Here is a 27,296-nt window from a genome sequence, read left to right as displayed (position 1 = left end):
ACAAATCAAGCAGAACCTTCTAGTTCCCCACCAACTTTCCTCATTTCAGTAAATGACACTATCATTTACCCAATTGTTCAGCTTAAAAACCCAAGCATCATCTTTGATTTCTCTTTGAAAGCCTCACCACCCACATCCTGTTGGCTCTGCCTTCAAAAGACACCCCAATCCAGCTCTCCCCTCCCCTCTGCTAGCCTCCAGCACCTCTGGCAGGGACTGGGGAGTAGCCATATGTCTGGTGTCCCTCCTCCATCCCGGCCCCCTCTCCTACTATCATTCCTCTAATGAGCAGCCAGAAAGATTTAAAAAAAAAAAAATCAAGAAGACAGCGAGCATTTAAAGACACACAAACTCTAGTAACCAGGGGCGAAAAGCACTCAGAAATAATGATGAGCTGGCACTTTTACCCATTAGATCAATAAAAATTAGAACTCCAGATACTGCAAGGTCGTGAGGATGTAGGCACTGTCCCCGCAGGAGGGAAACGGAGGGGCGCAGCGTGTTCAAGAGCTCCCCACGATGCTCGGGTGGCTTAGATGGACACATGCCCCTGACCACTGTCCTGCCCCCAGGGAATACTCCCAGACATTCTCCCTGGGCTCCACCAGGGAGCACATGTGAGGCTGTTCCCTGGAGCACCGCTGCAGTGGGGAGGGCGCGCCCTCGTCCGCAGGAAAGCACAGAAGGCAGGGGGACATGCCCTGTGGAGGCGTACCAGATGTGGTGTGGGCTCCAGATCTGGCCACAATGTCCCGGGGACTGAGGAACGTGGCTAACTGGACCCTAACCGTAGCTTTCCAAGACCGCTAATCAGGTTCTATCACTCTCCTGCTTTACACCGTCGAATATCTCCTCACACTCCTACTAAAGCTCCTCCGGTGGCTTCCGGTCACACCCCAGCCGGAATCCTGCCTCCTGACCGCTGCCTGAGGGGCCCTCATCCGCCTCATTGCCCATCCGCCCTGCCCCACACCCCGGGGTGCCATGCAGCCCAGCCTTCCTCTTCCCAGAGTACTGAGCATACTCCCATCCCGGGGGGCCTTTGTAATTTCCGTTGCTGGCACACTCACACCCCGGACCCCCAATGAGTTGGCTCCTGCTGGACCATCAGTTCTCAACTCCAATGTCACTCTCCCAAAAGATCTCCCCCGACTCTCCATCAAAGGAGCCACCACCCCATTCTCTACCATGGTGCTTTTCTCTCTGTACCCCTTATCTCTATCTGAAGTGACCATAATAATTTATTTGTTGATTATAACAAGTAAACAAACAAATAACCAACTAGGGGTGAGCTCCAGGATAGCAGAGGCCTAATTCTTCTTATTCACTGCCCTGTCCATAATAACGAAGAGTGATCTGCTCACTAGCCTTGAAAAGAATGAATGGCCTTTCAGAGGGTGGAGCTGGGGTGGGTCAGGAACAGGGGGAGAGCAGTGGCGAGAGAGGGAGAACTAGAGGCGGGCAGTGCTGGCCATTCCTCCAGGCCTGGCTATGCCGGCAGAGAGAGATGGACGGAGGCCATAAGGCAAGGACACAGCTGGTGTGTCTGTCTGACCATCCCTCCCATGGCCCCAGGAAAGCTGAGCTATGCAGGCCAGGGCCCTTAGGGCTGGCTGGTTGCCTTATCTGCCCTGGGCTGGCCGGCTAGGCAGCCCCCAGCCCCTGGCCCTGCATCACCTGGTGTCCTGGTTGGAGTCCTGGGCCAGTCTCACCAGGTTGTGCACCAGCATCTCCGTGCTGTCCCTGGTGCCCGAGAGAAGTTTCTCGGCGCCTATCTGCTCCAGGACGGCTGAGAGGTGCTCGGCAGTGCATTTCCGGACTGAGGGGTTTCGGTGGCTGAAAAAAAATACAATCCCAGTCAAGGGTGCAGACAAGGAATGGGGTGTGGGGTCCCCAGACTGCCGCACATGGACCTACAGTTGTGCCTCCATGTTTCATGCCATGATGGGCTCCGCAATCTCTCATATGGGCTACAGGGAATCTTCAAGAAAAGAGGAGTCACGTTGTGATCATAGAACCCAGGATGACAATGGTAACGACGGGAGAAGGAAGAAGGAGCGCCTATAGCCGCCACGCGGTGCTCCACACACACACATGGGTGCTCACCACCTCTGCGCTTTCCTGAGCCCGTGTTTGCCTTCCCCACCTTTTCTCCACCTAGAAAGACCCTGCCCAATCCCTGTCTCCTTCTCTGCCCTCCCCATCCCCCTTGGCAGAATGTTCCCTGGGGCTAGCGCTGCCCTGGTCCCCTGTGGCTCCCCAGCCAGGCAAGGAGCTCCCGAGGAGCTGGCACCCAGCTTCCTTCCCCCCAGTGGAATCCTGTGCCCCACTGGTGCCTGGCACATGCCCACACTTAGTGGGAGCTAACTGCACGTTTGTCCAAGTGAGCTGAGACAGGAGGGAGGGACAGGGGATCCATGGGTAATTTGGTAACCCTAACAGGGGAAACCCATCAGAATGTCACTTGTTTCTTTTTCACTTTTTCAAACAGGGTCTGTGTGCCCACAGTTCATTACACACCTGACCCTGCTTCTTGCAACAATGATCAATTGCCTCAGCTTGTACTTAGCACAGCCTCAGAGCCAGGCACCCTGCTAAACACCCCTCATCTATTATCTGTTCGACTCCATAAGCCACTATTAGCATCATTTTGCAGATGAGGAAGCTGAGAAAAGGGAGGAATCCAGAAAAAAAGGACAAATAACATCTCCCAAGTTAGTGGCAGCCACAGTGAGCTCTCAGTGAATGTTACAGTAAAGGCAGGCATGGTTCTGAGCGCTCTTTCATGAATCCATTAATTTACTCCTCACACTTTGAAGAGGTATGCACCATTATTATTCCCATTTTACAGATGAGGAAACTGAGCACAGAGAAGTGAAGTAACAATCCAGGATGTGAACCCAGGCAATGTGACTCCGGAGCCCCTCACCCTTCCTACCCGGCTGTGGTGTGGCTAGCAAAGGCCTGCCCGCGGCTACCACACACCCTGGGGGCTTCCCAGAAGCCCCTGCATCTGTGTTACAAGTGGTTCTGGGGCCGAGAGTCGTTTGGCCTGTGGGAGAGAGGGTTTGGGAAATGGTTTTGGTTTTGCTTTAGTTTGGGTTTTTGAATAAGGTGAAAGCAAATCTGGCTGCAGAAAGGCTCCCTTGGGAGGCAAGCACCTTCCTCCTCCCCAGGAAAAGGCCAAGAGGTGTGAGCTAGAATGAGATTGTGTGCCTTGCTCTGCTCACAGCCTTGATTTCATCAGAAAGAACGCCCATCCCCTGGGAGAGGCACACAGGCCGCAGGCTGGCTCTCAGCCCGGTCTCCGGATGTTACCACGGACACTCTGAACTCCCCAGCCTTGAACAGAACACAGTAGCTCTCCCCTTGCAGCTGAGGCTCGGGGCTGCCCCGAGCTCGCCTCATTATCCCCAACCTGACCCAAGAAAGGTGGGAGAGAAGCGCACCAGGAAGCACGGGTCTTCCTCCTCCCCCGGCTACATGTGTGGGGCATCTGCTGTATTTGGCTGCTCCTCTCCCATCCCCAGACCTCTCCCCTAGCCTTACCTTCCCAACCCACCCCTCCGACAACGAGCCACCACGTACTAGATGCCCGCCGAGGTGAGGGCCACCAGGGAGCGGGCGGGGGTCACATTCTCCACCATGGCCCCCAGGGAGCGGTGGGCAGCTCTCTGAATGAACTCGCTGGTGTTCCCCATCTTCTGGAGCAGGCTGCGGGTAATCTCCTCAGCCTCCTGGTCCATGTTCTTCTTCAAGGCCCGGAAGAGGGCTCCCAGGGTGCTGATGGCCAGGCGGGACACTTTGGAGCGGAGGTTGGTGACCTAGGAGAGAGATGGGACAGGGAGCCTCCAGGACTGCTGGACCCTGCCAAGGGTTCCAGAACATACGAAGTATGGGGCACAGCCCCACCCTCTCCTGCCACCACCACCCTTCCTGCAGGCCTAGGCCTTGCCAGGCTGGAAACGAAAACCACACAATAGCTCTGGACAAAATAGCCCCATTTAAAAAAAAAATGCTATTATTGTTATCATCATAGTTACTAATTCCACCTGAAATTTAAAATTTGAACATCTGAAATTTGTGCAACACTTAGTCTTCTAAGTACTTTTACAAAGAATGTTCAATTTAGTCTTCACAAGCCCGGCCCCCCCCAACATCACCCCACCACTGGAATAGTCTATTCCCAAGAAGGGACCTGGCCTCCACATGTGATAAGATGCATCTCTTTGCCTCTCTGGGCCCGGCCTAGGCCCCCACCCCAGCCCCAGCCCCAGGGGAGAAAATCCTTGGGAAATGTTACAACTTCCCTGAAGCTGGAGATCTAGCCCAGAACACTCCAGCCCCTCGTTGGGCATCTGAGTACAGAGGACAGCACAGGGCTGGGACAAACAGGCATACAGGACTCTGGTTGTTTCAGTGCCCAGAGATTAGAAACAAAGAAAACCCAGGCCCCAGTTTTCCAATCTGAAACATGGGCGGCTACCTCCCACCTCTGTGGCTGAGGGCTAAGAAATAAGCAGGGGATGCCACGTTCCAGGGAGCCATGGCCTCTCCGTGGCTGCCATGTGACCCACACTGAGCAGTGGCACCAGGGAAGGGGGACTGCCTGCTCTGCAGGGTGGGGACAATGCACAGGACACAGGCTGTCTAGGTGGCCTCACCTCCCCCGTCACAGCCAAGGACACGTCGTGTAGCCTCCCAGCAAGGACATCTGAATGACAGACTGCCAGGCGCTGGACACTCAGCAGGCCCTTCTCCTTCATCTGCCTGAGAAGTGAGTTCCAGGTCTGTCACAGGCAGGTGGGGAGGGAGGAGCCCTGCTCCCCGTGCAGATCAGGGGCACCGGGGCACCCCCCACCCACCCCCACCACCACCCCTCTCCTGCCGCAGGGGAGGCGGGCAGCTGGGGTCAGGAGAAGGGGTCCCCTCACCAGTCGCTGCTCTCCAGGCACTGGAGGGCATCCATCAGCCCCAGCTCAGGGTTCGAGAAAGGCCTCAACTCCTTAAAGGTTCTAGGATCAAATTCTTCCTCCTCTTCTTCCCATTCGGGAGACCCCAAGATAAGCACCGCGGGTAATGAATTGGCTGCCCTCACAGAAAAGGAAAGGAACATGGCACATTTCAGCAGGAAGACCCAGACCTGGCCTAACATGAGATGTGCTCAGAGGAGGAACTGGCCGGGGCTGGGAGGGCAGGATTTGTGAGTCCTCCCCGCCGCCCCGGGAGACGCAGACACCTCCAAAAGTGGTGTCTAGCTTTTGTTGGCCTTTTCCACCCCAGCCCTGCCATCCTGATGGTTCTAAACAAGCCAGCCTGTGATACTCTGCTTGATGTCGTGTGACAAAGCCCACCATGCCGGTGACTCACCCCCAACCCTGCCCTATCTGTGGTTGGGTGAGGCTCATAAGTCTGCAAGGAGGGAGCCCCTACTCACACTGGTGGTGTTCTAACCTCATCCCCACCCAGGAGGCTATGTTATCAGCTTCTCCTCTTCCCCCCACTCTCCACCCTTTGTGAAGTTGCCCAGGGGCAAGGAAGGGAAGTGGCCCAAAGGACAAAACAGGGGACAGTGAAAGCTCAAAGGAGACAATGCAGCTAACGGGGGCCCATGTGGTCAAGATGTGGCAGGGACTGCCAATAAGCAGGGATGTTGTTTAAAACTCAGGTCATGTTTTCTAGGATCCCCTTCCTTAGGGACGGATGCTAGAATCAAAATCCTTTCCTTTTCTGTGAGGGCAGCCAATTCATTACCCGCGGTGCTTATCTTGGGGTCTCCCGAATGGGAAGAAGGCAGTTTAGCCATCTACCTGCTCCAATCCCCAAAACACATCACTGGGGCCTCAGAGGCACGGAAGGGCAAGGGTCCCCACCACAGTCCCTCAGCATCTCCATCAGCGGAGCCATGACAAGAGGGTCTCCTCTGAACCCAGAGCTCACAGTGCCACACCTTGCTTCCTGGCTACTTCTCTTTAGAGGCTCATCTCCACCAGCGTGATTGTCAAGATGGCGCACCCAGGAGGTCCTAGGCAAATCTGAGTTGGCAGGGCAATCCTTTACTTAAAGCCAAGACCAAAAGACCTCATTCCCAGATTCTCTTCTCACCTTTGCCGTTGGATAAGAGTCATTAGCCAAAATCTTAGTCCCCACGGACCACTATCACCTTAAGTAAACTCAGGTGACTTTGGGTCTCTAGGTCTCAGTTCTGTTGACTATAAAATGAGTGGGATGGATTATATAGATCAGTATCTCCCAAGTATCAACCATTCAATCACCACTTTCATGATTTCTTGCCATGTCTCTTAATTACCTGTAATTTTATTTATACGGCATTTTTCTTCAAGCCAACCCACTTTTCAAAGTTTATCTTAAAGGGAAATTTATGTCACTACCATAATATGTAAACAAATATTATTTGCCATAGGATAGGATATTTGCAATAAAAGTAAAAGGACGTTAAAAACTCCAGCTATCAAATTGTAGGCAGCTTCTGATGACTCAAGCTGGAAGGAAGATCTCTTTGTTTAAAAAGGAGATTTCCAAGCCTGAGAGGGGTGCTCAAGACCAGCACTGAATTAAGACTTTCTACTTGACGGAATCAAAGGGATAGAAAGAGAATGGAAAAGAAGGATGAGTCAATATTATTTCTGGCACCAAAAATGGTGTTCTATTCTATCACCATGGTCCCACTACAGCCCACACTTAAAGAAACTCTGAGCCAGGCTGGTTGTTTTCAAATGTTCTTTAGTAGCAAAATCTTTCAAAATTGAAATGTCAGGTGGATGCCCAATATATAAAAAAGTGAGGCAAAATAGATGTTGCTCTGGTGGAATGGGGTCAGAGCCTCCTTGTGCCTTGGCACCTTCCTGAGCATCCCAAAGGACCTTTGGATCCTGGGATCCCAGGCTGTAATCAGCCCTAGCCAACCCTGACATTTTATGAGGCAAACTGTAGGAACCCAAGATCTTCACGGATCCCTCTCTTCCCCTTCCCAATGTTTCCAGCTACTTTCACGGATGTTTCTCCCCAGCATCTGTGGTCCCGGTGCACTGGTGAGTCCTCTAGGACATGTCATGCAGGCTGGGCACACCTGCCTTTCTATCAGTAATTCTAGTTGCAATTCCCTGGATCCCCAGTCTGGCCCATAGATGCTTTTGACTCCCACACTATCCCTCATTCTCTGGCAAGGCGATCACACCTCAGACTGCCCTCTACTCTAACACAGGTAATGGGAAGAAGCAGAACAGCCCAGGTCACCTTTGCTGTACCCCAAAGCATCCCGAGGCAACACAGCGAGAGGGACATGAGTCCCCCAGGCAGTCGGTCTGGGCCCTACCTGAAGCATGGCGGGCAAAGCTGGGCTCCTGCTTGCTGACAGGGATGCTGGGCAGTGAGGCCCGGTTGGCCCGCTTCCTCAGGATGCCACCGATGTTTCTGCATGGGCTGCTCAGCCCCGTGGGCACAGACATGGTCCCACTACCCCAGAGGGGAAGGAGGCCTGTGGAGGCAGAGAAAGTCCTAGGGTGGCGCTGGTCCTGCCTGTCCTCAGCCCCAGTGTCCTCCTTTGGACATGGGCCCATCAGTAGCTCCCTGTCCAGCGTCTGGATGGGGAGCATGGGGGGCTGTAGGTAAACCTTCTCTTGCCCAGTGGTTGGCCAAGAAGTCTCCCCAGCCTGAGGGAATCGGGCCCCAGGCACCCAGTACCTTCCTTCATCAGGGCTCTCCTGGAGGCCAGGCTCTGGGAAGCAAGCTCCCTTTCCCTCTCCAGCTCCTTTGCCCTCTGGAGCAACTCCATCTCCTTCATCTGCCTCAGCCGCATCTTCTCCTGGGCAGACTTGGAGATGGTGACCTGGATCTGGCAGAAGGTCAAGGCAAACTCTGTTACTATGAGGACCCAACGGTGCTTTCTGTACCTGCATTTATTCAATCAGGAATGTGAGTGGCTCCTACCTGCCATCACTCTTCTGGGAGTGAACAAAACAACCAAGACCTTGCTCCTGGAGGGCTGCCAAACAGACCAATCTCTAACGTCAGGCAGTATGTACCAGAAGGAGAGTGAGGGACAGAGGGTGACAGGGCTTCCATTTTAGGTAGGAAGGCCCAGAGGAACTCCCAGAGGAGGGGAAATTTAAGCAGAGACATGAATGAACTAAGAGAGCAGAGGCCATACAAATTTCTAGGGGAGAAGGGTGCTAAGTAGAGGAAAGCAGATGCAAAGGCCCTGAGCCTGGAGTGTGCTGGGCATGGTTGGGGGGCAGTGAGGACACTGGCCAGAGCACCCCAAGGTAGAGGATGGTGGGACACAGGGTCAGAGGTGGCAGGGGTGGGCAGAGCCATAGTGCACCGGGCCCCATGGCCCATGGTGAGGGGTCAGACGTGCCCTCTAAAGGACACAGCAAACCACCGAGGTTCTGAGCACAGGAGTGACATTATCGGACTTCCACTGGGGGATGAGGGGTTCCTCTAAGTGTTGTTGTTTTTTATAACTTTATATTTGGGAAGAATTTAAGACTCACGAAAAGTTGCAAAATAGAACCAAGAGTTTCCGTGTGGTAGGGCTTGCACTAGCGTAGTGAGAATGAAGATGACAGAATGGCCTAATTCTGGACAGGTCCCCAAAGTAGAGCCCCCCGCTTTTGCTGATATACGAGATGTGGGGCAACAGAGAAAGAGAGGAGGCAAAGGTGGACCCAAGATTTTTGGTCAGAGGATCTGGAAGGTTGGAGTTGCCTTCTCCTGCCATTGACTGGGGAAAGAGATTTTGGGGGGTAAAGATTCAACAGTTGAGTTTTGGATGAGGTAAGTTTGAAATATAATTAGATACCTAAATGGAAATGCAGAATATCAGTTAATACATACTTAGCTATATAATTTAACTGCTCCTGGAGGTCAGGGGAAGGTCTGGGCCAGAGAGGAAGATTTGGGGGTCCTCAGCATATAGATGGCACTTAATGTCATGGACCAGAACAGGTCACACGGAGTCAAGAGAAATAGACTAGAGGCCAGAGATCCGGGCTCTGGGGCCTCCTGCGTGTAAAGGGCAGGATGATGAGGAGGAGCCAGCCAAGAAGGACTGGGAAGCAACAAAATCTGATGGAGGCAGAGAACCAAGAAGGAAGCCACGCCCTCACCTCCTTCTCTCCCAGGTGGGGACTACAAGAAGAATGAGCCACCAAAGCTGCTGATGGGTCGAGTTAGAAGAGACCTGAGCTGTGCTGCATGTGGGAAGGTGGAGGTCATCAGTGGCCTTGACGTGGGCCATTTCCTCGGGGGCAATGGGACCCAAACCAGACTGTAGCAGACTCAGGACAGAACGGGTGGAGACAAGACAGTAGTTTTGTTTTCTTAAGACAAAAGAAATAACAGAGAGCTAGGATGCTGATAGGAATGGTCTGATTCTGGGGAGGATATTGCTGATGCAAGAACAGGAAGAAATGCTGGGGCTGGGGTGTGGCTGGACGAAGCTATAAGAACAGGACATGGTGATGAGCGAAGGGGATGCTTGAAAGCGAGCCAGTGGGGGTGAAGTTATCACAAGGTCCACGGGCTGACCATGGGGTGAGTGGCCAAGGTGGGGTGGGCAGTGGGGTCACCTCACAGCCCTGAATTACTCTTCCTTCGGTCGTCGTGCTCTGGTGCCCTGGCTGGAGCGGGAGGGCTGCGATGCCCGACCTCATCATCGTCATCACTGGACTCTAACATAGCATATGCGTGCAGCGGACCTTCCAGGCATGTTTCTTGTACTCTCATATCTCTGCTTCAAAGACTGAGCACAGAGCTCCCTAATAGTGACTCTTCAAGTTTTAGTAAATTCATCCAGACCAGGGAAGAGAATCATCTGGACCAAGGTCACCTGAGAAGCGCAAGGTATTTGTCAGCCTGTCAAGCACAGTCTTTGGCTGATCTGCCCGAGTCAGCTGCCTCTCAGTTGCTATCTTGGGTGTTGGTTCAAATTACTCGGTTTGGTTCACCTAAGCCCCTCTGTACTCTCCACATCCTGCTTCCTTCCGAACCCCGTGTGACCTCCTTCTGCCCTCCCTTCCTCCCTCATCCCGCCCCTCAGCTCCCTGCTGTACTCTTCCCTTCACCTAACCCCCAACTCGCATCCTTCTCTTCCTCTCTCTTGTTTCTCTTCCTTTCTTTGGTCCTCACCCCCAAACCATCGACAGGTTCCAGCCTTAAGCACCAGGGAAGCTGACTCAGGGCTCTTTCTTGCCTTCCTCAAGCTGGCCCCACATTTATGTATTTCAGAAAACATGCTTGTGTTCAGCCAGCGGTCCACTCTGACCCCCACTTTCTCCTCCCTTCGCTTTCCAGATACCTTGGTACTGCTCTCCTTCTGGTCCTCTTCTTTGAGCGAGGGGCGGGCTCCTTTGGCCTGGCCGAAGGAGAAAGCGGTCAGTGTAGGAGCAGACTGAGATGAAAGCAGGGCGGGCTTCTCAGGGGTGGCAGACCTGTCTCTGACAGGCAGGGCCGAAGGTCTTGGCTCTGATGGGTCAAGAACAAGAATGGAGCTGAGGACACCCAGAACTCTGAAGCAGCACTCACTCTTCTGGGCTGCCCCTGGGGCTCTATGACCCTGTGGCTGGTGTAGCATTTTACTGCCTAAGCCTGCCATTCTCCACTGTTCTGCCCAATGCTTCCTTGGTGGCGAAACTCTACCGAACAGCGCCGGCGGGCATAGAGCAGGCTGCCCAAGGACCAACACTCTCCTGCTCTCATCTGTGCCTCCATCCATCCATCCATTCATCCATCCATCCATCCATCCATTCATTCAATAATTACTACACACCTTATCATAAGACAGGGAAGGGAGGAGGCAGGGCAGGAAACGGGGTGGGTCTTTTATCTAGGAAGTTTAAGGTAGTTCCTGAGCATGTCAGTCTATCTCTCCCCAGGAGGCGTGCACCTCAGGAAGAGAGAAAAGAAACTGAGTCCCATCATCACACAGCGTGAAGGGACGAGAGAACTAACCAGTGCTAGTCCCATCCCCTCGTTGTACGGACAAGGAAGCTGAGACCCAGCAACCTTCACAGGCTCTTGTGATTGATACAGTACAAATTCACTTCCAAATGATAGCAAATCAACAGTATTTCCTGGTCATTCTAGATTTTCCTAGTCAATAGATTTCAAAAGTAACATGCCTTATCATGGAGGCAGGGCAGGGGTAGATCGTTTTCTTTCAATGAAAGAGATGTTAACTGGGGTCTCCCGTCATCAATGTTTGGAGTACACGGCCCTTGGGTAAACCTGCAAGTAAGGGGTCCACTGGAATGGGGGCCACCCTCTGGGGCTGCCTGAGGCTGGAAGGGGTGCCTTGAATCGGGGGCCTCCAGGAGGGCTCCCAGGTTACCCTGGACCTCTGCCCAGCCCATGCCTTCTGCCAAGGATCCCCCTGCTTGGATCCCAGGAGAAGGATCGAGGGCCAAGATAGAGGAAGGGCAAAGGCTTCATTTGCCCAAAAGTAAGGGGGCAGGGCAGAGGACACAGATGTTCAGGTGCCAGCTAATGAGGGCAAGGACTGCAGGAATGCCACAAGATTTGGGGAAGCCCTCAGCTTCAGACAATACCACGTGGGTTCCTTCTATGCGGTAGGCACATTACACGTATTGGGCAATGTTATCCCCAGCTAACGGCTGGAGGGTCAGAGGGCCCTTTAAGGACTTTACTATTTTGTATCTCCTTCCTCACCTCCACCTCCAAGAGACATCCTAGAAAGTCTTGTCTGAGCAGCCTGGCCCCCAAGCCCCCGGGGACCTGGTTCTCAAGCAGCAAGCTGGGGATGCAAACAGGGGAATAGTCGCAAACTGGGGTCTCCTGGCCCAAACCCTCATGCCGGCACACTCAGGGGTAGCTGTTAAGGGACACCGTGGGTGCCAGCGTGGGCCACAGCCGACCACCCGAGGTCACCCCACTGCACCAGGAGAAGCAGCCCCCACCGAGGTTTCTATGCCAGGCCTGCCTCTTGGGCTCAGCTCGAGTCCAGAGCCTGGGGCTTCCTGGGCAACAGCCCCCTGCTTGCCAACCGACCCACTTGCTAAGCTGTCCAGAGTGACCTGCCGGAAAGCTGGACTAGCAGTCTGCCCCCTCCTGCCGAGGGCACAGCAGCTACTTCCAAACCTCCTCCCCAGGCTCGGGGTGCTCCGTCCAGATCCCTCACCCAACCTGCCTGTGGCTCAGCCTCCCTCCTCCCCACAGACTTAGGTCATCAGGCTGGAGAGCTTCCAGCTCCCTCTTCTGAAGCCTCTCTGTACCCCGGCTTCCTGCAGGCCACCCGCCTCCCTAACAACCCAGATGGCCCTATTCCCAACACTAAGCCTTCCGGGACCCGCTAACTGAGGGGTTCATGGGATGTGGTTCAATTTCTCACTCGGCCTGGTGTGGAATATTCACTTCTACTTGCTTAAAACAGTGCAGTAGCAGCCGCCCAAGGTGTCAGAAGCAAGGTCTCTGGAGCCCCGCAGACCCGCACGCACATGTTGCAGGCTGCATTCCAGGCTCTGGGACCAGGGACAAGACCCCGGCCTGCAGTCCCAGTGCAGCCGGTCACGGGTCACACAGGCTCCCCTCGCAGCTGGGCTACTGGGAAGCTCCATGTGCTGGTACTACCCTCCAAGGTGGCAAGGCCCGAGGCCTCAGTTCCCCTGTCCGTAAAATGAGGGGCTCGGGTCCGAGGGTGCTCATGCCTACTCCAACCCTACTTCTGATCCCCTACCCGGCCCAGGAGGCAGGGAGTTGAATTAACAGCAAGTGGGGGTGCATGTGGGGAGTACATACCCAGAGATTTAGGGGTCTTCTCCCGAGGCCCACTCTCCCGAACCAATCTTGAAAGAATCGGGGAGAAAAAAGCACCATGAGAGATGGCAAGTAGGAGCCACTTCAGTGAGGAGCCTGGGGGGCTCCGGGATGGGGCAATGGGCGAGACGGGGGGACCTACGAAGGGGGTGGGGCCGGCTCTGTAAAGAGGCTCTTGGCTAGGAGCTCAAAGCTGCAGGAGATGCAGCTCTATCCGCAAAGTCAAGGGCAGGCCGACCGGAGACCAGACCAGGCCAGGCTGGGTCCAGACACAGACGCCGCAGACCACCGCCGCTGCCCCGCTCAGGGGCCCACGGCTTCTCCCCACCGATCCTGCAGGAGTCTCCGCCTCAGCGTGCTCAGCCCTCTCTGGTCACCAAAGCGGCCTTTCTAACGCAGATCTGACGGCACTTCCACACCTAACGGCCTTCAGTGGCACCTTGCTGCTTCAGAGTAAAGCTCACGGCCCTCGGTTTAGCACACGGCGCCGTGCAGTCCTGCCAACCTCACCCGCCTGTCTCACACCAACACCAGAGCTGCTGTGCATGCCCCTTGCGGCTCCGGGAATGCCTCACGTCTCTCCCTCCTCACCTCCCAAATTCTCCCTCAGGCTTCAAAACTCAGCTCCGGCCTCACCTCCTCCAAGAAGGCCTCCCAGCCTGATTGAGATCATTTCCCGGGGGGCTCCCCAGAAGGATGGGCAGAGATTTCAAGTTATGGCCTCTGCCCGGCAGAGCTCCCCACTGAAGAATAGAGAGGTGGTTTAAATAAAAGTGTGGTCAGGGGGTCTGTGGGCTAGATGCTGTGTGGACAGTGCAGAGGAGGCTCTTCCCCTGATTGCCTCCCCAGGGAGGGCAGGGAAGACCTGGGCGCAAGGACTGGTGTGCGACTGGGGCTTGAAGAACAGTAGGAGCTGAACGGGGGCCCCCGGGTGAAGGCTGGTGTTGGGGCTGCAGGGATGGGGCGGGGAGGCTCTGGAGGTGGGCCGGCTCCTGAGGGCAGCACAGGAGGCCTGGGAGTGGTGGGCTGGGACAGGTCCTGAAGGTCAGACCGAGGAGACTCTCTTTAAGCTGCTGACACAGGATGTCAAAAAATGTGAATCACGTGGAGGAAAGGTACACAGGGTGGTACACAAGAAGGGAAGATTAGAATGCAGAGCCCAGGCGGCAAGGTGCTGGGCTGGGAGCTGTCGGGGCGCTCAAGAGGGAGCCCGTGAGTGGAAACGGAGAAGAGAGGCAGGGGCAAGAGAGGGTGGCAGCCTTCGTATTTTCTCTTGTTTACGGAAGACCTGATGGGATGTGGCAATCTGCTAGGACAGGGGGCCACGGGAGCAAGAGCCAAAGATGATGCCGAAATTGGAAGATGGAAGAGAATGCCTGCACTCTGGTGGGAGTCGGGAGGTCATGGGAGGGAGGTGGTTTGGGGGAACGTGAGGTGGCCCATCAGCGTGGTCCTGATGGTGGCACAGCCTCCCTCTCTCTCCCCCTGACGCCGGATCGGCATCGGCCATGAGGACACCAGGGATGCCCACCAGGAGGATGGAAACGTGGAGCCCGACTCTAGGGAGACCTGGGGCAGAGCAGGGGATGAGGGAATGAGGAAGCCACCCATCCCTGGAAGCTGCCAGTGCAGACAGGACTCCCCCAGGGGAGAACAAGGAGCTGGGCACAAAGGGCCGGGACCAAATTGCAGGAACGGCCACATCTAAGAGATGGACTAAGGAGGGCACAGGGGACACTGCCTAGAAGGTCCTGCCACAAGAGGTCAAGAAGCAGGTTTCAAGTCAGGAGGGCAAGGAAGGAGAAAGACGTGGACATCAATACCTCCCAGGATGTGAAGTCGAGAGCAATGAGGGCGGAGTAAAGGCTACTGGTCTGGGGCCAGAGAGTCCCTCCAGCCACCAGGACCACCGCTGAGGGGAGGGGCCCGGCGTGAGGAAGCAGAGGTCGACGGAGCGGGCACTCAGATCCAGGAGCAGGCCCACACTCCGCCGGGGCTGGGGAGGAGGTGGACGTGTGTACAGACGGGAGGGGAGGCAGCATGGGAGATGGAGAGGTGAGGAACATGAGAGAAATGGCAGAAGTCAGTACAGCAGGCCCCAAAGGGATGCGAGAAGTGAGGCCTCTCTCATTCTCCCTCTGTCTGTCTGTCTCTGTCTCTCTGTCTCTCTCACACACACACACCTGCTCCGACATCAGTTTGGACTGACCATGGGGATGTTCTGGGACATCTGAAGAGTTCCGTCTGTCCCACTTGCGAGCCATAAATCCAGATTCATTACAACACAGCAACCCTCTACCCCCCTGATTCCCAAACATTTTTGTGTATAAAGACCCCTTTTTATGTCCAAAACTTTTGTGGACCACTCCCTCCCACTTCCATATAGATACCAGATAATGCTTTTTAGTATCCATTAATTAAAATACATAATAACAAAGAGCTACCGTGAATAGAGCTCCTATTTTATTCATCACTGCGACAACCATAGACATCAGCAAGCTGGTGGACTATGGAGGCTGAGACACTGTCTACTAAGCCCAGACGCCCATCCCGCTGGGCTCAAGGATCAGCACTGTGTGGTCCCCAGGTCTGTGGCTCATGGGTGAGCCAGGCCCTTCACGTGCCCAGGCCCCCAGAGCTCCACCCTGGCACTGGGTGGGCTAGATGGAAAGAGGGCTGCTTACCGTGTGCGGGGGACCCTCAGGCCCATGAGGACACCCTGGCCTGGAGGTAAGCGGCTGGGAAGGGAGCCAGGCGTACAGGAGGAGGCCCCAGCAGACACCGCAGCCTTCGGGATGGGCGGGATCACAACGCCCCCCAGCGACTTGTGCATCTTCTCGTCATTGCAGTGCAGGTATTGTCTGGAGATCTGCACCTGGGAGCGGAGGTTGAAGGAAGGTTCTGGAGGCTCACCTCCCAGGCCCCTCACACAGGGTGGTCCCTTTTATCAGGAGCCACCTGGGCTGGTAGGCAGTGCTGGGAAGTGTCCTGGGTTTTTCTTCCCAGCCACACCACCCTGGGACCCCCCCAGAAAGCTCATTGTTTCCTTACCACTCCAAGACAGAAGACCTACCGCTGGGTCCCCCCTCATCCCTACTCTCTTTCTGTTATTATTATATGTTTTGCTATTCTCATTTCAGAAACTCCTACAACATCAGAGCTGAAAGGGATCTTCAAAAACATCTGGTCTAATACCTTCTTTTTATAGATGTGCAAACTAGGCCCAGAGAGGAGGGTGACTGGCCCAAGGTCACACAACCAGTGAGGGGCAGAGTGGAAACCAGAGCCCAAATCTCCTGAGTTTCAGCCCAGCCACCTTTCCCCTCTGCCGCACGCCCTTGCCTGTAATGGGGACGGTCAGAAGCATGAGGAACTCTGGAACGTTTAGACCAGAGAAGGCCTAGGGATCCCCAAGTGTAGGGCTGGTGGTCACACAGCCTGTGCTCAGCACCTCTGGGGCAGCCAGCTGGATCCCAGGCCAGCTGCAAAGGTTTTGGATGCTGCGGAGAAGATGCCCCTCCCAGTGCCACCCCTATCCTTGAGGGCGGCCCTTCACACACCTCCGGAGAAGCTCAGGGCTCAGGAACGGGGCGGGGTGGGGGGGCGGTGGCGGTGGTGGTGGTAAAGAATGGAAACAAAGAGGGACACCTGGGTGGCTCAGTTGGTTAAGCGTCTGCCTTCGGCTCAGGTCATGATCCCAGGGTCCTGGGATCCAGTCCTGCATTGGGCTCCTTGCTCAGTGGGGAGTCTGCTTCTCCCTCTCCCTCTGCCTCTCCCCCAGCTCATGCACTCTCTCTCTCAAATAAATAAATAAAATCTTAAAAAAAAAAAAAAAAAAAAAGAGTGGAAACAAAGACAGAGGGGGGGCAAAACTCAGAGCAGTCAAGCCACCTTACCTCCTGGGCTCCGGGTCTCAATTCCTGGGGACCCTGACTGCTCCCAGGTGGGTCTAGGCCCTTCTCCTTGGCTCCGCCAGCCTCAGGGGTAGTGGGGATGCTCTGGATGGGAGGCATTGGCCTGGGCGCCCTCAGCAGCCTCTGAGAAGTGGCCCGGGGGATGGTGCTCCTCAGAGGAACTCCTCTGGGGCCTCCCACAGGATCCAGGGAGACTGTGCAGGAGGTGGAGGTGAGGAATAAGTTAGTCCCTGGAGCACGGGGAGGGGGGCAATTCAGATACTGGCAACAGGGCCATCGGTTCCAGGGGAGGCTGAGACTGTGAGAGCAAAAGGAGATCCACCCCGGCCCACCCCCACCACTAGGCTGAGCAAGCGGACCATGCCCATTCCTATAAACTTTGGTAAAAAGGGCCAAAGTCACCCGTTTAAAATTGGGAGGCAGGCTGGGCAGGAAGGGAAACACACCAGTACTAGACTAGGAGTCAGGACAGCGGGCTCCAGTCCTGGCTAGAAGCTGTGGGACCTTGGGCAAGTCTCTGAATCCCCATTCGCTCATCTGTAAACTGAACGTAGGTACATCATGGGGTTATCCAAAGATTCAGTGACTTATGTAAAATGCCGAGAAAGTCCCAGGCACGTGGCAGGTGCCCATAAATTACTTCTGTGCCCCCTTCCTCTTCAGCTAATGATGTGGGGGTACTGCTGTTTCGACACAGGGGACACCCTGACCTCGTCTGAAAGCAGACCACTCCCACTTTCAGCTCTTCTGAGTAAATTCTGTGCCCAATGGGCATCCTCCTGCCCCCCGCCCCACCCCACTGGGAACAGCAACATGCCCCCTGCCATCCCCACAGTAAAGAGCTCAGGATTCTCTTTGCAACTACTGGCGGTGGTGAAAAAAACCTAGCATTTAACTCTCAAAGGCCATTTTGTTCCAGCTACATCAAAGTGGTCGCATCAAAATAGCCAAGTCAAAACAGCTTCTCTGCTCCTCTGCCCAGCCTGGCTCTGCTTTGCCCGGTCGTGAATCCTGTCGGTGTGCTGAGGGGAGGGAGGCAAGAAGGGGTCACAAGCCAGGTGGAGACGGTACCCACCTTGGGCTCCATTTGGGAGGTGGTACAGAGAGGCCAACACAGCCTCCATCCAGGGTGCAGAGGGCAGGCCCAGCCCTGCTCAGGGGACCAGAGATCCCCATCCCGCCACACTTGCTGAGGGACCTGATAAGTTAAGATCACGTCCCATTCGTACCTTGTGTAGAACAACTCCCTGTTCTTTTTCTCCTGTACTAGAACTTTGTACAAAGAGAGGACATGTCTAGAAAAAGAGTTCAGACCTCTCAGGGAGGGAGTCACTGGTCTGGCAACTCCAGAAGTTGCACCACTTGGAAATTCTAAGCAAGCTTCTCCAGCACTCCAACCCCCCACCTGCTGTGTCCATACTGTCCAGCCACAGGGGGACTCCTTACAGGGGCTCCCCTGCATCATCCTGGGCACCGTCAGCCCCAGGGAGACCTCAGCAGGGGGAGCATCTTGCTCAGTGAAGAGGATGTCCCCTTCCTTCCTAAGACTTCGAGGCTTCTTATTCCTTGTGTCACTCAAGCATTCACTGAGCTAAAAAAAGGACCCAGTGATTGGTCCAGGAGAAGAGGAGAGAGAAAAGGAAATGAAAATTTATTAAGTTCTACCCACAATGCCGGGTGCTGAGAATTCTGTGTACGATATTTTCATCAAACTCTCAGGCACACAGAAGTATTAGCATCCCCATTACACTGAGGGGAAACTGAGGTTGAAGGGGTGACTGACTTGCTCAAAGTCCCAGAGCCAGCCAGTATCAGGGCTAAGATTGGAACCTGGCCTGTTTTTCTGGTTTGCCCACCGTGCAGATGAGAGAGAAATATAAAGTGCTCGCTGTCAATTCTTTGCTCATCTATTCAACAAACATTTCTGGAAAATCTCCCTTGCCAGGCAACTCTGCCTCGCACTGAGGACTCCACGCCTGCCCTCGTCGAGAATACCGCCAAGTGCAAAATTCACATGTGAAACAAATAATCACACAAGTAAGTACACAGATGTGTAAGTACACAGCTCTATGAAGAGAGGTAAGAGAGAAAACTGGAGGGCATTATTAGAGAGTGTCACTGGGATGGATGCCGACTGGGGAGTGGAGGAGGCCTCTCTGAGGAAGGCTTCTGAGCCAAGCAGGAAGGATGAGTGGTAGCCCCGTGAGGAAAGGAGGGAGGTAGGGGGAGCAGCCCGTCAGAGTCTGAGGCCAGAGAGAGCCCACCTGCTCCAGGACTGGAGGGTCAGTGTATCTGACAGCAGAGGAGAGCAGGGGAGAGTGTGGTGCAGGCACGGGGTGAGGGCAGTCGGCCTCATGCACAGGGACTGTTCGGGAGCTTACTCTAAGCACATCCGAAAACTACGGGGTGGTTCTAAGCATCGTTGGTGGGAGCGGGAGGGAGAATATGATCAGATTGGCAATTTGGAAGGATCTCCCTGGAGAGAAGACTAGAAGGAGGAGAAGGAGGCAGGAGTGGGAATGGGGAGGTTAGCTGGGAGGCCACTACAGACCCCAGGCAGGAAGTGCATTCCCAGGGAGGGCGTTGACAGTGCCCTGGGTGGATGCGTCCTGACCAGCTTGCAGAGAACCCGGCTGCCAGCCGGACACCTACTGATCCTCACAGCCAGGTAGCCTGAGTCCCTGGCCTCAGGGTGGGTGGGAGGCAGGTGGGCAGGGCCCAGCGCTCACCTTGGGAGGATGCTGCCAAGCCCTCCGAGAGCCTCCTTTTCTTGAGCTTGTCCTTGATCTGGGTGGTGTCCCGGGCCACACTGTTGGCCTCAGACTCCAGAGAGGAGAAGGGTGCCAGGGGTTTGGACCCCAGAGACACGGCCGCAAGGCTCCCGGGGTGGCCATTCCTGGCCTGCCAGCCCTTCAGGGGGGCATCCAACTTGAGGCCGCTGGGGTGCCCATGTCCACTCAAGAGCTGCAGCGGCTTCTCCAGCAGGACACTCGGAGTTGGCTGGAGGGAGGCTGAGGGAGACAGAGGCAAGAGTGGCTAGGCACACAGAACCCATGGTGGCACCAGGCACCAGTGAACTCTTCGGGGCTGCTTCCTTAGAACAGTCCGGCTTTGCCCCATGAATCCCGATCATTCGATGTTACCATCGCTCCTTGGGTCAATTCATTCATTCAACAGTATCTGGGAAGCCTAACCTTAAGATGTGTCATGAGCTACTCAAGGGAAGAAAAGGGGAGTCGATATGCAGCCCAGTGACAGCACAGACATGAGGCCATAAATACTTAGGGAAGGTCTTCTGTCCAGGGACCACCATCCAGCAGTCTCCAGGATCCCAAGCAATCCATTCAATACACCTGACAACACCAAATGCAGATTGAAGAGTTCAGGTGACTCAGAACCAATCATGCTTCCATGCAGACACCAGCTTGTCCAACCACTCATTCAGTAAACAGTCAGAGAGCATCTCCTATGTGCCAAGCAGTCCAGGCAGTGGAGAGACAACAACAGAATGCTTTGTGCACATAGAGGAGGAAGAGAAGGATCTGGAAAGCCTTCATAAAGTGGTGATGCTTGAACTGGGCCTTGAAGGAGCCTAGACCATGGAAGGGCCAGGGAAAACAAATACAGAGACCAGCTTTTAGAATATCTGCCACACACATAGCCTTTTTGGAGGGCCTTGACCTAAGCCACAAGACCCACAGAAGAGGTCACAGATCTTGGGCAGCACCAGGCCCAGCGAAAGCTGACCTGGGTGCTGGCCACAGGCCTGTAAGGGGAGTAGCTTGAAAGAGGCCAAGTCCCACCAACCTCACCTTCTCTGTAAGTCTGGAGCCTGGAGTCACTTCTTCTGCCCGGGAGTGCGCGGGGCCCAGCACTGGTCCGAGGGACACTCCCACAGTACACGGCCATGGGAGCCAGAACCTTGGCTGGGGACAGAGACACGGGAAGTCCACTGAGACCAGGACGGGGGAACAGGCTGTCCCAGCACTCTCACCCTTCGGGTCTCTGTAGCCCACCCCCAAACCAGAGCCTGGCCCACAGATGGGGGGCCCGCCACCCCACACCCAGCAGGCCAGGGTACCATGATCCCCACCAAATCCCCCCCCCCCTTCCCAGTCCTCTCGGCCTGGCTCCCCCACTTCTCCTCACACTCGCATGCCTTCTCCATCCGGCTTTGCTCCAGCCCCTCCACCCACACCCAGCTACTCCACACCTTCTTAGCCTCCTTCATGGGCTCCCCTCCTCCACACACACCCCCACCCTGCCTCTGTCCTCTGCATATCTCATGGGCTACTCCTCACTGCCATGCCTGTAATTATCACCCTCATGCGGTAACCCCTTGACCTGTGGCTTTGGCCCTGACCTCTCCCCATGGTGGCAGAGCGGAGCATCCAATTACCTGCCCAACAACCCTCTCCTGGGAGTCCTCCAGCCCCTCATCAGCATGTCCCACACTGACCCTTCATCTTCTCCTAAACCTCCCCAGCTCAGCAAATTGATTTGATTGATCCCTACCGTGGATATTTAACAAATGCTGCCTGTCAGGGACTCTGTCCCCCAGTCCCTGGTGAGACCTGAAGGCTGCTGGGAGAGACCATGAGTAACCAGCAGTGACAGTGTGGGGCCCAGGAGCCCAGCAGGCGGGGAGCCCAGGGGGAGGGGCCCTGAGCTGAGAGTCAGGACTCCCTGGGAGGGGAGAGAGGGAGCCTTGGCTAAGCACCCACTACTTTGAGAAGCCTTGCCTCTCCTCTGTGCCCCTGCAGCAGCCCAGGCATACCCTATCTTACCCTCCCCAATCCTTGCCTCTCCCCACCCGCCCTGTCACATCCTGGCAGAGGGACCTTATCCTATTTGTCTTTGCAGGACCCATGCTCAGGAGGCACTTGAATGTTAGCAAGCTGAATCGTTGGTCCGACACCCCCATGGCTCCCCATCTGAGGCCACCTCAGGACTATCCATGGGGTCCTAACCCACCACCTGGAGAAGGCTCCACCAAGGGGCAACCCAGCATACCCACTCCCAGGGTGGAAGGCCTCCAGACCAGGAATCAGGAGTCTATTCTCCTCCTTTTTCTGTCAGCTGTATGACCTTGGGGAAATAAGTTAGCCTCTCTGAGTCTCGGTCCCCAGATCAGTAAAACAAAGGAGTTGGACAGGATTAGGGGTTCATATGGTCACACCTTCATTCTATTTCTAGATTTCTAGGTTTTTCTTAAGCTTTCAGTACTTCTCACTTCCCTATTAGAATCTAATGTCCAGCAGGATCTGATGTGGCATTAAATTATGCAGTTGTCCTCACATTAATATATCAAAGCCCCAGGGTGCTCTGCCCCTAGGTAATGACATGTGTCCTGAGCTACTCTGTCATCCCAGGGCCTCGGCTCCAACCTCACCAGGGAAAAGCAGCTCTCCACCATTCAGCACCCCTTCCATCTGTGGCAGGACCTGTGGATCCCCTCACTCTCCAGAGGAAACGGAGGTTCACACAGCTGTCTCCCAGAGGAAGAGCATCAGGCCTGGAAGCCCATCTCCTGACCCTGAGCTGGCCACACTGTTCCCCCCTTCTCCTGGTCTGCCCACTGAAGAGACGGAGATACCCAGTTGTCCCTGAGGGCCAAGCCCCATGTCCTCTGACCACAAAACAGGCCAGCTCCTCAGCCGGCCCACCGGCACAGAGAATGGAGGTAAAGCTCAGCCGACTGTCTTGAACACTCTGAGCCTTTCCCTGGGCCCGGGAGCTGCCAGAGAGCAAGCTGAGCATGGAGGGCCAGCGTCAGCCAGCAGGGAACTGGGCCAGGGCGGAAAGGCATGGCCACCTGCCTGTCCATCTCCCAGGCTGAGTGCAGCCCCTTACCTGGGGGGATAGCATCACGGGTGCTCATGCCTGGGTGGAGAAGGTGCCTGGGAGGTTGTCCAGAGGCAGCAGCTACTTCCGGGCTGTGAGCACAGTCCTTGGGGATCCAGAAGGCGGCAGCCTATAACATCCAGGGTCCTACGGTAGGGAGCGGCAGAGCGACGTCAGTATAACTAACAAACACTTTTTAAATGACTTTGCAGGAAGCCTTCAGGAGCCCAAGTATTCTTGGAGTGAAGAAATCTGCTGCTGGATCAAAGGACACCTCTTTTCTGACACCCTGCCTCTCCGAGTCGCTCGAAGTTTTGCAGGTGTCAAGGCTGTACCCCTGTGAGCAGAGCTATAGATGAAGAGTGTCACCAAGCCCACTAAGCTGGCTTCACCTGTGGCTTTGACAAGGACACCTTAGGGTCTCCAGGGAAGGTGGAACTGATCAAGGCAGAGTCTGACACCTTCTTTCTCCTTTAGTTTCTATTTTCGTCAAAATCCCATTTCCTCTGCCCGCTGCCCCGGAAGCTCCTGACGAATGTCGAGCTTTGTGACTCTGCTTATCACTCGGGTATGTGGCAGGGTCTCTCCCCAGAAACCAGCTCTCTAGTTTTCTCTCGGATGTGCCAGGCTCTATCTGCATGAAGTTCTTGGCCCACATGCCGACCAAGCCATACACTTCTGACCCTGTCAGAGAGTCATTTCATCATCCTGTGGCCAACTGCTTGATCACGTCAAGCCTCTTCTTGATCCCCCTTAAACCTCTGGGATCAGTCATCTGCTCTTGCTCGGGACCTAACTTCATTCTCTTTCCATGTGACAAGGGTCTCACCACAGACTCTACAACTTCACACAGTTTTATAGTCTTTGTTGAGACAAAGGTGACCCATTTTCACCCTGACAGATGGGAAGTGGATGGCCAGAGCCAATCAGTGACAAAATCAGGGGTAAAGGCCACATCTCCCAATCTCTACTCTGGAGTAGCTCCCTTGAGGTATCATCTGGGGACAGGGCAAGATGCAGTGCCAACTTCCTTTTGCTGAGCAGCAAATCCCAACTCAGAAACTGAGAAAACCTGCCTTCCGTCTGGAAGCCAGCCTGCCACCATCCCCACCCCAGCCCCAGAAGGCAGAGCAGCTCCTAGCAACACCTCTAGCCCCAACAGAGGTTCCAGCCCAGCCTTTGCCCGGTCTCTCTGCTTATGTCCTCAAGCACTCAGGTTCTCTGTCCGAGGAGAATTTTCCTCACAACTCCCTATGTGCTGACTACTAGGATAAGTATTTGGCCACAAGGGAATGTCGGTGAAACACAGTACTTCTCCCGATCAAGGTGGTGGAAGACTACTCCCCAGGTCTCAACACCCCGCCCCTCACCCCAGTGAGCTGGCAAAGAGACTCAAGAGATTGGCAAGGCAGCTGCCAGCAAAGCCCAGCAGGAATGTTCCAGGCAGGGACACACCATCCACAGCTGAATTAAAGCAAACAAGCTAGAGTCCAGGCTTTGTAGATAGTGAGAGCTGCAGGCCCCATAGACTCCTGCTACCATATCTAACCAGAGCATCGGCTTTCTATGCGAATTATATGCAGAGAAATGATACTTAGCTACAGCCCTTGTTCTCAACTGTGGCTGCTGATCAGAATCACTTGAGAACTGATAAAAATGACAGATTCCAAGGCCCCACCTCTGGCCCCTACTGAATTAGAGTCTTCTAGGGAGCAAGGCACAGGGATCTGTTTGGTTTCTTTTTCTTAGCTTGCCAGGGCAACCCAGCAGGCAGACCCCCTCTTGGGCCTGCTCCTGACTGTGTCAACACGTTTGACCCCTCAGGCAGGCCCTCAGGGTCTGTGTGCAGGACCTCCTAGGCACTTGCCCAAGGGGAGGTGGCCACAGCTGCAAATGGACAAACAACCACTTCTTATGTCCTATGTGAGAACAACGGGCGGCACCTCCCCAGGGAAATCATGGAGGCCCACGACCTGGTAGGAACTTAAAAATCCACGTACAAACTCTAAAAACCAAGATCAGAAATTCCAGCCCCAATGTGGATAGAACTTTGGGGTTTAGAATCAACCGGACTTAGCACCTGACCCCCAGGACACAATCCACTGAGCCCCCATTTGCACCTGGCACTGTTCTGTTCTGGGCACTGAGGAGTGACTGTTCCCTATTGGAACAGCCGACCCCTGACCTAAAGGGCTCATAGCCAGTGGGTTCTGGAGACCAGGATTCTGTCCTCAGTTCCTGAGGCTCTGCCCAAGGTAGCTGGCTCCTCCATCCTTGGCCCCAGTTTTCCAGCTTCAGGAGTGGAGTGGCCCAAGGTAACTGACCGCTGTCCAGTCCTTCCACTAAAGCTGACTACAGAGGCTCCATGGCGACTGGCACCACGGGAATGAAAAAGGTTGACGGAAGGGACTCAGGTTTCAAGTGGAAAGGAAACAAAGCTAGAACTGGCCCAGTAAAGAACGTCAGCCCCAGGGACAAGATCCCAGTCACCCCTGTGGCCACAGAGAGGTCCCGGAGGGGATGGGCCCCTGATCCCGAGATGCAGCCCCACCTGCCCCCCCTCCCAGGGGCTGCCACACATGTAGCGTCCCTCATGGGGCCACGACACTACCCACTCCTCCTTTTAGAGGCCTCCAAGGACATGGGTTCCAAGAAGTCAGAGTTTGCGCCTCCTCAGACGTGCTGGGTGGGAACAGTGGTGCCATGTCAAGATGGGTAGAGAAGGGGAATGGGGCAAAGATGGCAGAGTGAACAAACCTAGGTTTTGAGCCCAAAAATGTCCCCCACCAAAACATTGTCTCTCTGAAGAGAGGCCTCAGATGGGCACCCTTCCCACTTGCCCCAGTCATATTAACTCTAATTCCTCTGACCTTTGGTCTCTTCATCTGAAAAAAATGTCCTATCCAAGGGTTTGGTCGGAATTAAGTGAAGTGCAAAAAGAATTCAGCACCTTTGCTGGTAGATAGTAAGACCAGGTGCAGACTCTTCCTCTCCCTGTGCCCGCCCACACGCCATCTTTAAAGTTATGATGGGCCAGCCCTCCGTCCCTGTAAGACAGACCGGGTGACATGGGTGCCCCTTATGTGGAGGAGACAGACATGTCCATAGTGTCAGAGGCTCAAACCGGCCAGGCCGGGCCCTCCTGCAGTTCTCACCTGGGATGCTGTGCTGTGAAGTGAATGCCCACCGCGACACCAGGCAGGCCGCAGGGGGTCCTGGGCGGAGACGGGCACAGGGGAGACCCACAGAGCTGTCTGACTAGGCAGCTGGAGACCCGCCACAGGAGAGCATCATCCTCGCTGGGCCTGGAAGGAAGCAGAGTCTAGATGGCGAGGGAAACAGGAAAGCCCTCACAGGCTGAGAAAACAGTCTTGAGGCATGGAGGAACAAACAGGCTGTGAGGTTGGGGTTTGGCAGAAGGACCGGAGGCTGAGAAGGCGGAGAGCCGGTGTGGGGAGGGAACAGAACTCTAAAGAGCTTTTGAAGAGAGGAAATGACATTATCTGACTCCTGAGGCTGGTAGTCCCAGGAGCCATCTCCACCAAAACCAGGAGACTGATCCCCACACCCACCAGGCCCCCCAGGAGAGGCACCCAAGGCCCCCTACTCAGGCTCCTGGCTCCAGCAGTGACTGGCACGTGGGCCGGCAGGAAGACAGTTCACAGATGACATGCCCCCCCCAACCGTAAGTGTCCCCTTCCGGAGCCCCTTCACCAGCTCTGGAGCTACACCCACTGACTGCAGATGCCACCTCCCTGCCACATTAGGATCAGGTGGGGTCAATGCTCCTGGAACCTTCTGTGCTCCAGATAGCAGGATGTGCTTCAGCTAGCAGGCCTATGGGACTGTAAAGAAATACGAAGTGCCAAACACAGCACCTGGCACATAGTAAGAGCTCCATGACTGCTTGCAGCATGCATGAATGAAGAAATCAAAATTATAACCCCAAATGTCGAAATTATAGACAGTCTTGTTGAGAAGAAACAAGGGATGGGAACTAACATTTCTTAGTTCCATGCTGCTTTGCACCAGGCATGGTGCTAGGTGCTGCCACACATCATGCCATTTAGCTTTTGAAATAGAGCAACAAGGCAGATGTTATTGTCCTCATTTTATGCCTAAGAAGACTGGGGCTCAGGGAGGTTAAGTAGCTGGATGGAGGCCACCGAGCTGGCCAGTGGAGGCATCGGGGCTGACGTTCTCTGCTGCTAGAAGCAGAAGAACACAGTACTGCACAGTGGACAACCGCCCTGCATTAAATTCCACCGCCTACCGGCTGCGAGACTTCACGCGCAACGCATTACTAGACCTGAGCTTCCGTTTAACTGCAAAAGGGAAATAATAATGCCTTTCTCACAAGGTTACTGAGCATATTCAATAAAATACTAAAAGCATCTCAAATCATCTGGCCCCTAAGCAAGAACTCAACAAATGAGGGCTATTAATATTATTCTTTAATAACGATCTTAGTGTATGTGTTAAGATGTGCGAGAAGAGGGAAAATATTCTTTTTGAAAGCTTTTGGGGCAAGAAGCTCCAGAGGCCTGGTTGAGGCTGGGTGGCAGAATGAGGTGCCACCTGGCAGATGACCTTCATTGCGGAAGTTTTCCAGGGCGGGCAGGAGGCAGCGGACAGGCTGGGGCAGGACCCTTAGAAGAGCAGCTCAAGTATCACCTTGCTGGGAAATGTTCCAAGAGAGCCCTTCTTACCAGAACAGAGTCTGTTAAGGAGGCAGTTAGCACC

The 27,296-nt window shown here is 54.8% G+C and overlaps 1 protein-coding gene across 1 annotated transcript in view; it reads right to left on the bottom strand.

Annotated features, from left to right (window-relative positions):
• Positions 1–26,080, bottom strand: part of TOGARAM2 (TOG array regulator of axonemal microtubules 2) — a 43,443-nt gene extending 17,363 nt beyond the window's left edge. Inside the window, exons 1-14 of the mRNA XM_035000833.1 lie at positions 25,709–26,080; positions 22,563–22,700; positions 20,522–20,635; positions 19,439–19,720; positions 16,692–16,903; positions 15,480–15,670; positions 12,778–12,824; positions 10,322–10,488; positions 7,705–7,855; positions 7,337–7,498; positions 4,935–5,088; positions 4,665–4,770; positions 3,589–3,824; positions 1,678–1,836 (exon numbers count right to left, since the gene is read on the bottom strand). Coding sequence (XP_034856724.1) covers positions 1,678–1,836; positions 3,589–3,824; positions 4,665–4,770; positions 4,935–5,088; positions 7,337–7,498; positions 7,705–7,855; positions 10,322–10,488; positions 12,778–12,824; positions 15,480–15,670; positions 16,692–16,903; positions 19,439–19,720; positions 20,522–20,635; positions 22,563–22,590 — 2,009 coding nt within the window. The 5' untranslated portion in view covers positions 22,591–22,700; positions 25,709–26,080. The remainder of the gene's footprint in view (positions 1–1,677; positions 1,837–3,588; positions 3,825–4,664; positions 4,771–4,934; positions 5,089–7,336; positions 7,499–7,704; positions 7,856–10,321; positions 10,489–12,777; positions 12,825–15,479; positions 15,671–16,691; positions 16,904–19,438; positions 19,721–20,521; positions 20,636–22,562; positions 22,701–25,708) is intronic.
• Between the last annotated feature and the right edge of the window lie 1,216 nt (positions 26,081–27,296).

This window comes from Mirounga leonina, unplaced genomic scaffold, assembly GCF_011800145.1.
Source record: "Mirounga leonina isolate KUSES-001 unplaced genomic scaffold, KU_Mleo_1.0 Mir_125, whole genome shotgun sequence".
Lineage (NCBI taxonomy): Eukaryota > Metazoa > Chordata > Mammalia > Carnivora > Phocidae > Mirounga > Mirounga leonina.
This window is presented reverse-complemented; position numbering and strand designations above follow the sequence as displayed.